The sequence below is a fragment of the Columba livia genome, chromosome 9 (genome assembly GCF_036013475.1).
Source record: "Columba livia isolate bColLiv1 breed racing homer chromosome 9, bColLiv1.pat.W.v2, whole genome shotgun sequence".
Lineage (NCBI taxonomy): Eukaryota > Metazoa > Chordata > Aves > Columbiformes > Columbidae > Columba > Columba livia.
This window is the reverse complement of record NC_088610.1, coordinates 24,451,524-24,463,782: the sequence shown is the minus strand read 5'-3', so window position 1 is coordinate 24,463,782 and position 12,259 is coordinate 24,451,524. Positions and strand designations below refer to the sequence as shown.

The following is a 12,259-nucleotide window of genomic DNA, read 5'->3' as shown; positions in this document are numbered from 1 at the left end:
CACTCGGCCGGACGCCGGGACCCCGCGGACGCCCCCCTTGCGGAGCGGCCCCGCGGCGCTGGGGACCCCCCGGGCCGCCCCCCGCCCGGGGTGACCGAGCCGCTCCCCGGCTCCCCCCCGCCCGCAAGATGGCGGCCGGCTGCCCCGGAAGCGCCTGGCGGGCGGGGAGGCGCCCAACATGGCGTGGTGGTGCTGGGCCCGCGCCCGGGGCCCGCGGCCGCACAGGTACCGCCGGACCGGGGAGGGCTCGGGGAGGGGGCGGGCGGTCGCGGCGGTGCTGACGGTCCCGTCTCTCCCCCGCAGGCTAACGGTGCTGCTGGAGCCGCGACAGGGTTTCCGCCGGGCGCGGCCGCGGCCCGAGGAGCCCCCTCCTGCCGCCACCGCCGCCGAGGGGCGGCCCGGCCCGCCCGCCCCGCGCCGCAGCCTCTGTCCGCCGGCACCGACCCCCCGCGCTGGCCGCCCCTCGCCGCGCCGCCTGGTCAGGCCGCTGCTCTTCGCCGTGGGGGTAAGCGGCAACCCGGGGCGGGCGGGGACCCCGGCTGTCAGCGCGGCGCGCTCGTTGTGACTTTGTGCGGTGTCGCCCAGTTCACAGGCGCTGCCTTCGGGTCCGCCGCCATCTGGCAGTACGAGTCGCTCAAGTCGCGGGTCCAGAGCTATTTGGAGGATGCCCGGGCGGACTGGATGGATAAAATACGGCCCCAGAAGAGGGGGGACTTCCGAAAACAGGTACACGGAGCCAGGCCCGGCCTGTCTGCACACGGGTGGGTCCCCGCGGGGGCACAAACCGGCACCACAGCATAAACCAAACCAACAAACCCCCACCGCGTCCTTCTTTTGGTGTGGGCACCATTTATACAACAGATGCTTGTCCTGTTTATCCTGATTTGCAAGTTGGAGAAATAATAGGTTCGCAGGAAATTGCAGCATATAGGTTTCCTTACAAGAAAAACTGGGTAGAATTAGTTATAGAAAACTAACAGTGTCACTGCAAAAGCTATACCGCAGAAAAATACCAGCTTCACCCTGAAATGCAGGGAAAGGGAGGTCAGTAGCAGTAGTTTATATACATAAATTAGATGCCTTTTGTTTTTTTCATAAAAAGAAAAAAATCTGTTCTCGCTATGACTAAATGTTCTCACAAGTGAACATGAATTCCCAAAGAGGACAGAGCTCACTTGGATTGTGAACCTTAAGGATATTATTCTTTTAATGCTCTGGATTCTGAAATGCATTCGTATTTTCAACCTTTACTTCACACATATGAGGGGTTAGAAGACTTTTTTTCTTTATGAGACCTGACATTTCCATGCAAACACTTTAGAATTTGGGAAGCCAGAACAACACAAGCCTTGCAAGACTTGTTATAAATTTAGTTGATGTCCTGAAAGTGTGAGTCATTTAGTTTTCAATCAAGTGTGCTTAAAACTAAACATGAATATACATTTTACATTTGTTTCAAGGTTAGTACTGTGGCTTGTGATAGACCAGGCTTGATTGCTCTTTCAGGTCTGCTTGTTCAAGTGGAGCTGAGTGTGGAGCTGGAGGAGCACGAGGTTCTGGGCTGGGTAGGACACAGAGGACCTGCTTTTGTGATGTATGTTGTGTGCACAGGGGTACCTCTTTCAAAATGAGCGTGTGCTGTGGCTTAACCCTGGTGGGCAGTGAAACACCACACAGCTGCTCGCTCACTTCCCTCACAAACCCCCCACGGGATGGGGGAACAGCAACAACCGAAAAATTGAGTAATAAGTGAAGGATAAGAGAAAACAAACCAAGTGATGCAAAGGTAGTCGCTCACTATCTCCTGTGAGTAAACCAATGCCCAGCCAGTTTATGAGCAAAAGATGGCTAAACCTCCTAAAATCCCCTTTTTCCCCTTTTATTGCTGAGCAGGACAATATTATATATTGTAGGAGTATCTCTTTGGTTAGTCTGGGTCACCTGCGCGGTTGTGTCTCCTCCCAGCCCATTGCACACCCTGGGTTTGTTCTCCGCAGGGGCAGAGTGAGAAATTGGAAACACTTTGATGCCGTGCAAACACTGTTCAGCAAAATATTGAACAATAATCTGTTATCAGTACTGGTTCGGTCAAAAATCTAAAACACAGCAGCATGTATGAGCTGCTATAGAGAAAGTTAACTCTGTTCTAGCCAGGCCCAGTACAGCATGCTTTCTTGCTCGGTGTATATAAACTGCAGGTGGGATTGTGATTGTCAATTAATATTTTAAATCTTTTTGATTTTTGGTTTTTTACTTTTGTTTTCCTTCAAAACCAGAAGGGGGAGATCTGGTGATTAGCTATCAAAAAAATAAAAAAAGCCAAAGCAAAACAACAGAAAACAAACAAACACTAAACAAAACTGCCCTGTTGTTAATAGGCTTAGACTCTAATCCTCATTTTCAGTGGGTAGTTCTATTTTTAAAACTTCAGGATCCCCCAAATAGCTTCTGGGGGCATCTGCTTCTTGTATTGTAGAAAAAGAATTTAGTTTAGTGTTCTTATACTGGATAACTTTGTAGGAAATACTAGTATCTGTATTCCGTGTCAGAAATTTAAACAAAACAAAAAAGTAATGAAGCTGTTACGTTGCTATCAAATGGTAAATGGTTTGTTTCATACAGCACTGATTCTTCCCCCGCCTCCAACCTAGAGATAATTTTTATGCTATTGTTCCCATCTATATGTTTGGAAGGTCACTCAGCCATCAATAAAATAATTGTCCAAAATTATTCTGAAAGCTGAGGAAGGGAAAGGGGGGTGGTGTTTGTCTGTGGGCTGACTGCACTCAAAATAAACTTTTTCAGGGGTTTTAAACTTGGAGGAGGGCTGGGTGAGCTGGACGCAAGGGGGAATGGATTCCACATCTTGTGAGCCACCTCTGCAAAAGTGACCCTGGCACAAAAGTGGGATCTCTCAAAGGTGGGTGGTGTGATGTTAGACAGCATCAGGGTGAGGCTTAGTTGAGGCAGGGTTTATGCTAACTTTGGCTAATCTGCTGAAGTAAGCATTATGGGCTAGGTCTTTGTTTAGTACAAGGAGAGGTAAACCCATGAAGTTATGTAAAAGGATGTAACCTCATTCTTTTTGAAGAAACTCTTCATCTACATTGGGGTATTTTATGAAAAGGAGAGTAGATATTCTTGAGCAAGGAAATGCCAACTTGAGAAGCTAAACCAGTCAGAAATAAAAAAGTGTGAATCCAATTTATGTAGCAGATTTAAAACAAAAAATGCTTTCCATTCTTAAAAAGGTAGAACTTTACGTGACTGTTTTTGAAATTGTGAATACTCTACAGTGGCACTGATGTACAACAATTCTGTTTCAGGTTAACAGCTGGTGGAATAACCTGACTGAGGGGCAGCGGACTGTGACAGGTTTGTTTTAGCTTACAAGTATTAGACATTCACAGGAAGAGAAATATGGCAAACAGGTACAGTATGTTAAAACAGATGGCTTTCGTACCACGTTTAGGTTGTTGAGCACAAAGCATGTGTAAACCTACATCTGCGCATACATTCTTTCTGCAACAGTTCCTTCTCACAAACTGTTTTTCAAATGCATTATAAAGATTCCTATGCAACTGTGCAAGGAGGATCAGCTAGAATCCCTTCCTGGCAATGTTTTTCTCAGGAAGCATGGAAAGCAGCAAATGGTTTTAGCAGGCATGGGCATATATGTTCCACTGGCATGTGGAAATAAAATTTCCTAATCCTTGCTTCTTGTTCGCAGCATGAGGTATATAAAACAGGAAAAAATTACTTCTGTGCTATTCTTAGGTTATGAGGTAGTTTTGATCGGTTAGCCTGGCATCACTTGAAATCCCTGAGATAAACGTAATGGGTAGAGAGAGATGGATGAGAACTTGATTCAAATCCGTATCAAGTAGCAGAGCCACATCCGCTCTTACGTATTCTGTGTTTAAAAGTTCCTGAGTCTGTACTAGCAGGTTGTAAGCATAAGGTTACACAAATGCTATTCCTATGCACATTTTAGGAAAAAAAAAAAAAAAAAAAAAATCAACCAACTTCGAAACCAAGGCTGCCTCAAAAATGGACAGCATGTGTACTGTGTGTTTGTGTGGTTCCCCTGGTCTTTCCCCCTCCGTGCACAGTTAAACGCAACTGTGCAGCAGATGGGTGACGTTTGGGAATAAGCAGCAAGAGAGGCAATAAATGGGACCTCTTAGGAGGGCTTGTGTCATTGGTTCTACAGTGGAACAGAAGCTTGAAACTGTAGCTTGAACATCTTTGGTTCAGATTTTATGGACTGTTGCTTTCATTACACCGTATGTTAAAACAGTTGCAATTAAATGTCATATATCTGAAAGACCTCCACCATATAAATATAGCTTTCAGTATTTTTGCTTTTTCTAATCTCTATAAAGCAAGAAGTGGATACTGCTTTTAATGGAATAATGACGAAGTATGGTTCTTGAAAGCTTACTTTTGAATGCTTGTTTGCAGTAAGCGTTATGGTATGTTACAGTCATAATTTGCTTTTATACTGTTTTTTCCTCTTAATAGGGATTATAGCTGCAAATGTCTTTGTATTCTGTTTATGGAGGCTGCCTGGTATGCGACGGATTATGTTTACATATTTCACCTCAGATCCATCCTCCAGTAAGTGAACAGTAATTTGTGTGACTTCTCTGTTTCAGGATGTAATAGAGATCTGATCGTACTACAAGAGCTTCGAGTGGCACATAGCAGCTCTATCACCCGCAAGCAGTTTCAGTCATGCCCAGACACATCTTTTTGTCTAGACAGGAAACACTTCTAGGGAAAAAAAGTTACAAGTAATCTATTAAACAACCAAAAAACCATCACAACAACAAAAACAAAATGCACACCAGCACACGCCACTGGTGCTTTTCTAAATATTGTAATGTCAAAACTTGCCTGCTGTCTGGCCTTTTACTGCGATGGGATGCAACTCATGCCTTTGTAAAGATGAAGAGACACTTCTCGAAGTGATATCACTACTTTCCCTGGACAGAATGTGTATCATGCCAGTCTTTGGGAAGGAGGAAGATAAATCATACATACTGTGTAATTCCATTCAAAAACTAGTCTCAATTGTGATTTTCTTTGTTTCCCTTCTCCTTTAATGTTCTGTGGGATGCAGATAGAACAGTCACATCCCCGTGTGCTTTCATCAACAGACCAGCATTAGTCTGCATTCTATGTACGGAATCCTTGTTTCAAAGCTATGCTTTGGATCACGTTAAAAAAAGCAACACAAACAAAACCACAAAATCTAGGCTTTCACTGTGTGTGAAATGTTTTGAAGAGGTTAACTTTGGAAAGCAAGTTATTAGTATTTAATGGCAGAACAATTAGTTTTCATTTCTACAGTAAAGAATAAAAAGGATGAGACAAACGTGCATGAGGAGAGTACCTTTTGCTGTCCTCTTAATTTCTGCTGAAAAAGTGGAAAGTCAACCCATTCCCCACACACAGTCCAAAGCTGAATGTAGCTGTTATCCAGCTCTGAGCATCAGCCACCCCAAACACTCCTGTTTTAAATAATGTTGACCTTTAAACTTGCTAATTGGCTTCTTTCCATTTTCAAGGCTGCTGTTTCAGTGAGGAGAGCTAGTAGCTTTTTGAAAGAAGAACTATTTTTTCTCTATGAGTTCATCTCTGTAGCAAAATAATTTTAGATAGGTGCTCATATAATAATAATCTTTCACTGTGTACTTATTTAAATAAAATCTCCCTTTTCCTTTCCAAAGGAGAAGTGTCATAAATGTTTTCTATGAAATGTTTCCCAATAGGTAATTAAGACTTTCTAAAGTAGCTGTTTGTAGAGCTTGCATATCTCTGGGGTGTATGTTCTACCTTTCAAAAGGTATTGCAGGGAATTTGAAATTTGTCACATTTCTGGGTTTATTACATAGCTTATATTTGAGAATTCTAAGCATAACTAGCCTATAGTACATCTTGATAAATTCCTAGTCTGCATGACATGCAAGTTGAAGCAAATTAAATCACTAACTTATTTTTTAATTAATTGATTTTCTCTTTTGTAGGAGCCCTGTGTTCTCCCATGCTGCTCTCTACGTTTAGTCACTTCTCTCTATTCCACATGGCAGCAAATATGTATGTTTTATGGAGTTTTTCCAGCAGCATTGTCTCTCTTCTGGGATGTGAGCAGTTCATGGCAGTTTATCTTTCTGCTGGTAAAGTTAAATGTATTTATTATTTATTCATGCAAGTAAAACTTGCACGCTTAATAGATGTATGCTGACAGATGGCTATTGTTCAGTTCCACACATTGCTCTACGCTAACTTCAGTACTTACTGCTGTCATACGTAATTCTGATGAGTTTAGGATATTGGGCTTCAAAATACAATGACACTACAAGTATCCTGTTTTAAGTCATGCTTAGCTACCGAAATAAAATAGCTCTTATACAGATTCATGGGAATTTCGTGGGAAGAGATGACAACTACTTCAAGTTAAAACAAATAACAACAACAAAAAACCCCACGCAATTGAAATCTACACCATCTGCACTGGCTTCTTTAGGAAGATGTACAGATAAAATTGTTGCACTTTCGGATGCTTGTCTGCATTGCTGGCATTGTTTCCAACGGTAATTTTTCCTTTCTAGGGGTTATCTCCACTTTTGTGAGTTATGTTGCTAAAATGGCCACTGGAAGGTTTGAACCATCCCTTGGAGCTGTAAGTATCTCAGAATACGGGAGACCTTATAATGATCTCTGAATCCATTTTCAAAGCCTGCTGTATTCTTTAACCTGCTTAAAAGCCAGGAATACGTTTGAGATAATGGAAACTAGGAAGGTGTAACAAAACCAAGTAACCAGGAAGCAAGTCCTGTGCAAGAACTTGCCTTCTCCTCAAATATGGTAACCCTCTTGCAGCACAGCCCAGAACTAACACCACTTAATGGTTTGTAAATCGTAACAGCAGGACCTCTTGTCAGTGAGCACATAGTTCAGCTCTGTAACTTATTTCACAATTGTGTATCAGTCTTCTCCAATTGAAAACAGAATATTTTAGAAAGAGGCAATGTAATGAGACCATCAAAATCAGCACATGATACTAGTGGAAGCTGCAGGGAATGCTGTGCAGAAAGGGCAGCACAACCGCCAGAAGTCTCACAGTATGGAGGAGATGAGGCAGGCTGGGCAGGTGCTGTGGTTGTCTGTTCTTTACAAGGATTTTTAGTAGTGCAACTTTTTAACACACTTCATTGCTATAAGTTTGAGGTGAACCTAGCCATTTGCCAGCCTCTAAAGGCTTGATTTACTAAATAGTTTGGTTAAAAGCCAAATGTCAGATTTTTTTCATTCCTACTGAAAAATAATTAAAAAAAAAAAGCTGTCCCAAAGTTAGAATTTTCGGTAGTGCTATGTATTGTGTCTTTATCTTATAAATAAACTGCATCTGGAGCAAGTTACTTTCCAGTAGTGTTATTGATCTGAACTTACTGAAATTGCCACACATTGCAATAGTTTACTGTATTCACAGCCTTTCCATTGAGATATTTCATGGATACAAAAGCCCATGGTCAGTGTAGTACAGACCAGGGAATTGCTTGTTTCATTGACAAAAGATTTATTGTCCCTGTCCATCTGTTATTTTCCTTGTTTTGGTACAAGCTTCAGAATGATTCCCTTCATCTGAGATGTCTGTGTTTGATTAATATGTATTAGATGTCTAGGATTTACTGGGAAGAAAAGCACATTAACATAAATTGTTATCTTAAAAATCAGGGGACTGATATCAATTATATAAGAGCATCTGAGGGGTATTTTTTCTCCCCAGTATTTAAAATTTTAGATGTTGCAATGAAATAATGGTGTCTTTTTTGTTTTGATGCTGAACTTCGCTGAGGTGCTTTTTACTTTGAGGTTTAGCACAGGGTTGCATTTGAAAGCCAAAAGGAAAACAGGGTCAGATTCAGAAAAATACATTTTCCTTCATGTAACATCTCAACTTACTTTAATGTATTTTAATGTATTTACAGTCAGGAGCTATAATGGCTGTCCTTGCAGCTGTATGTACGAAGATGCCAGAAGCAAAACTAGCCATCATATTTCTTCCAATGTTCACATTTACAGCAGGAAGCGTAAGTGCCTTTGAACTTCAAATAAATCCTACTCTCCATTTTTGCCATACCACTCCAATATCCGAGCACACATCCTCTTTCTTTGTGTTCCTAAACTATTTATTTTGAAAGAGAATAAAGGTCATGGAGGTCCTGGAGACTGACTGTGAATTGTTGCAGTCTAGCATGGTCATTACACAAGTGTGTAGTGAATTTAGAAGTATCCTAAATTCCATCCTCCATGGGTCTGTCTCAAATCTAATACTAAGAGGTGAAGGTAGTTGGGAGGGCCTCAGGTTCACCTGTCTGAGGAAACAAGCAAACACATACTGTTCTTTCTGACAGGCAGTATTTTTTATAACAGCACTTGTTCCAGGCTAATCTATAACTGATACACTCTTTTTAAAGAAAAATTTATCAAAATGAGAAAAACAGAATTTCACTTCTCAAGGGAAATGACATTCCAGCCCTGGAGAAATACCTGCCTCCTCATTTGGATACCATCTTTTCATACTTCTAAGAACACTGTTGAGCTTAGAAATAAGCTGCTGAGGCTTTTCTTCATGTGGACTTTTTTGTTTCATTAAGTTTGTTTAAGCACATCCACTACCCCATTTAAGAAAAGTTCATGTATTTCTTGACTTGCTTTAGTAAGTTTATCATCTTTGATCCACTACTTAAAGCTGTTTTACTCCTTTACTTAAATGAAGCTAAACTTTGTCATTTCACTGCATCTTTTGTAAAAGAGATGGCCAGGGTAGAAATCTTGGCAGAGCCACACAGAGCATTGACATGAGGAAGAACTCATTGCAACAGTAAAACAGGAGCGACATTGGCTATTGCATTATAAATGTTGGAATAATTTTAGCCCTGCTGTTTAATTGTATTTCTAAATGTTATGTACTCCTTTAGCCTACCTCACATATATTGTAATCAGCTTTCAAAATAAACAAGCTAATGTAGCAATATAGCTGCTATTCTAACACATACGCTTAAGCAAAGAAATCCTACTTAAAGTTACATTTCACCCTAACATAAAATCTATTGTTGGTCTTTTTAGAATGAGGCATTTAGTAAAATTTTGCATTACAGTTACAGTGGTTTGTGTCTTCTGAGGATGTTATGCTGTTGCTCATGCCGTTTCTGTCCAGGAAGTTGTTGACTATCATCATACCTTCTAACAGATGTGTCTCATTTACAAGAGCACCATGACCAGTTTATATCAGATCAAATGAAAGGGATACTGCCCCACATGTTCCCTCCACTAGAGGGTTGTGTTTGGGAGGACAGTCTAAGCTATGTCAGAACTAGTGAATCAGTGTTGTAGTTCCATAATGTATGGTGTCTTTTATAGCATGTACCCTTTCAAGTAACTTCCTCTTTTGTTTTCTGACCAAACTTTGGAATGTATATGTAGCTTTAGAAATGAGGACTAGAAGAGACTAAGTATTTGAAGAGTACACATGCCTACCCCACAATTCTGTGTAGCTGCTCTTGTCTGTATTGTGATGACAGCACAGTACAGCTAAGGGCAGAGCCTGTTGTCTTCAAGCTTTTTATAGTGATTGCTTTAATATAAGTTTTACGGGATGTTTTTGATACCAAATGTTTGCTCTGTGCCAGAATATGAAACTTTGTTGTCAGTGGCCGTTACACGCTGTGATTGATCGTGTCCATTCCATGTTTTGTTCTTTTTCAGGCTTTAAAAGCCATAATTGCATTTGACACTGCAGGGCTTGCTCTAGGCTGGAGACTTTTTGACCATGCTGCACATCTTGGAGGAGCTCTCTTTGGAATGTAAGTCTGTATTTACTAACTTCTGTTAGTTTTGTAGTTAAATTCATCCTGTATTTCTTCCTCTTATCTCTGAAGTGTGGGGAGTTTGGGAAGTTGTCTTAAGTAGCACTGAAGACAACTCACTGTTATTGTCAGAGTCTAGAGAATTCTGTGGAAAATACTGTTAATAGTGATGCTTAGAACTGGAAGAAATTGAGCTGAACTGCCTTAGAATGGTAGGTTAGATGTCAGATTGTGCTATCGCTGTAACCCGAGCTGGCCATCTCTGTCTGGCTCTCCCCAGCACATCAAAGAAAGTCACAAGGGAGGAAAGATTCTTATAAAACACAGCATGGACAAATTCAGATAATGTTAGAATTAAGCAGCTAAGAAAATTCCTTTGTCTCAGTGGTTTTCTCTAATTACCAACTTAGAGAGAGCTACGAGAGTTAGTGTGAGCTCAACCCAAATTCCTTTGAGCAGCCTCTGCTATTTATCAGTGTTGCTGCGTTGTTGCTGTGTGGAGCTTTCCTAATGGGGAAGAACTGCTAGAAACCAGTTCGTGGGACAGTTCTGCATTGTTCATTGTTTGAAATGCATTAGCTAATGAGTTTTTCCCCTTCTACCCAATTGCAATGTTGCTTCAATTTGCACATTTATTGCTAAGAGTATTTTCAAACATTTCAGGTAGGGATTTTAAAAGCCTACCTGACATTTAACTAGGCCAGACAAAGAATGAGCTTAAAGCTTGTTGCAGAAGTTTGCCCGGTGGGTTTGTTCTGTAAACCTTATTGAGGCGTGTAGGATCCTGTGAAAGCCTGAAGAACATGGTTCTTTCCATCTTCTCCTGATATCAGGACAACAGATTTTGCTCCTTCACTGTGGCTAGTCTGAAAGGTATAGTCTAAAACATGAAGAACACTGTTTTGGTGAACAAACTGGTTTGCCTTTGTTCACCGTTTCTTGACTTTGGTGCCAGTAAGTTTTGCACTGCAATCTCCTTTCCTCCCTTTCTCTGGCATCACAAATGCATTTGATGTAGTCTTGCTGGTTCATTACTGCTTCCTGCCTTGTATCTGTATCAGCTTGTTCATGATAATACAGATCCACATATTATTGCAGTAAAAATTGTCTTGAGTTGACAAATATCTTTCTTCCCTACCTACGTATGTGTTCTACCTATATGTTCTCCTCAGCGATCATTTTGGTCACTTCATCCTAAAACAGGGCCTCTATTTAGTTAATATGTTGAATGGGCAAAGTGTTTTCTATACATGACCTCACAGACCCTCACAGGTGTGCTGCAGAAAGCAGCTTTATGATTTAACAGAATGGCCAGTTTATCTAGTACTGGCTGATGACTCATGCAAGAGTGTTTTTGTTATTCAGGGCTCAGGTGTGAAATTGGGCTTGTGTGAGAACCTTCAACCTGTGTCCATACTGTGGCTTCCCCTTCTGCCTCTCCTCTCCACCATAACCTCTCTTGCTTAATCGTTTATGCTGATATTCGTATAGTTTTGTATGAATGCAAGTTAAGCCAGAATACTTTGATAGATTAAATCTTCATTTAGTTCTTTATAGAAGAAAATTCACTTTGAATGGAATGTGGCTGCTCATTATGGGGGAGTTGTACTCACACATGAGGAAAAATACTTCTACTTGGTGTTGTCAGTAAAGATTAGAACAAGTAACAGTACTCTCATAATAGTCTCTTAAATGGAAATAGTTTTTGCCTCTAGGTTAAGTAAAATCATGAAAACCATTCATTCTTAGGACTGAGACAAGCAAGAACAAAGCATTTAACTATTAGCAGCCAAGAGAGCAAGTGGTTAACCTGCCACTTGCCAAGAACACTGTTGTTTCTGACTCAGTTTATCTTGTCTTCTATACCAAGCATTAGAGTTGCTTGGTTTGAGTGATCAGCCTGTTTTCTCAGATACAGAGAAAAGTTGCAGTTAGTTTTAACTCACATTTTCTTTCTCAGATGGTACGTGACTTACGGCCATGAGCTCATATGGAAGAACAGAGAACCTCTGGTGAAAGCCTGGCATGAAATGAGGACAAAGAACACAGGAAGAGGAGGTGGAAAATCTAACTGATTCTAATCCCAGAGATTCCTTGTGCCCAAGTGGTATATGACTTGAAGACATGGGATTGAATTGGTTTTGAATGTTTTTTGCTACTCCACATTAAGCCTCTAAGGAGTTGAAGTTTCTAATGTAAACTACAGTTACAAAAATACATATTAATAGAAAATGAACTCTGACAAAGGTGGAACAATAAAGGTTTTTATCTTATTGCTATCTGAGGTAACAGTCTGCATTACATTTTTTCAGGAGGAATAAAGAAAAGCTTTCCAATTAAGCAACCAAAAGCTCTGTCCAAAAATCTTCAAAATGGAGTAC

General features: G+C 41.0%; 1 protein-coding gene across 1 annotated transcript; it reads left to right on the top strand.

Moving 5' to 3' along the window:
• The first annotated feature begins 42 nt into the window (after positions 1–42).
• On the top strand, positions 43–12,162 carry PARL (presenilin associated rhomboid like). Its single transcript, XM_065074297.1, has 10 exons — positions 43–225; positions 304–505; positions 586–726; positions 3,327–3,375; positions 4,525–4,620; positions 6,033–6,182; positions 6,618–6,688; positions 7,998–8,099; positions 9,778–9,875; positions 11,839–12,162. Exons 1-10 carry the CDS (start codon positions 179–181, stop codon positions 11,951–11,953), a joined length of 1,071 nt encoding a protein of 356 aa, XP_064930369.1. The 5' UTR covers positions 43–178; the 3' UTR covers positions 11,954–12,162.
• The last annotated feature ends 97 nt before the right edge of the window (positions 12,163–12,259 follow it).

Coding starts and splice junctions, on each gene's coding strand:
- PARL (XM_065074297.1), top strand. CDS start 179: ATGGCGTGGTGGTGCTGGGCCCGCGCCCGGGGCCCGCGGCCGCACAG. Junction 6,689..7,997: donor TTGAACCATCCCTTGGAGCT/GTAAGTATCTCA, acceptor ATGTATTTACAG/TCAGGAGCTATAATGGCTGT. Junction 8,100..9,777: donor TCACATTTACAGCAGGAAGC/GTAAGTGCCTTT, acceptor GTTCTTTTTCAG/GCTTTAAAAGCCATAATTGC.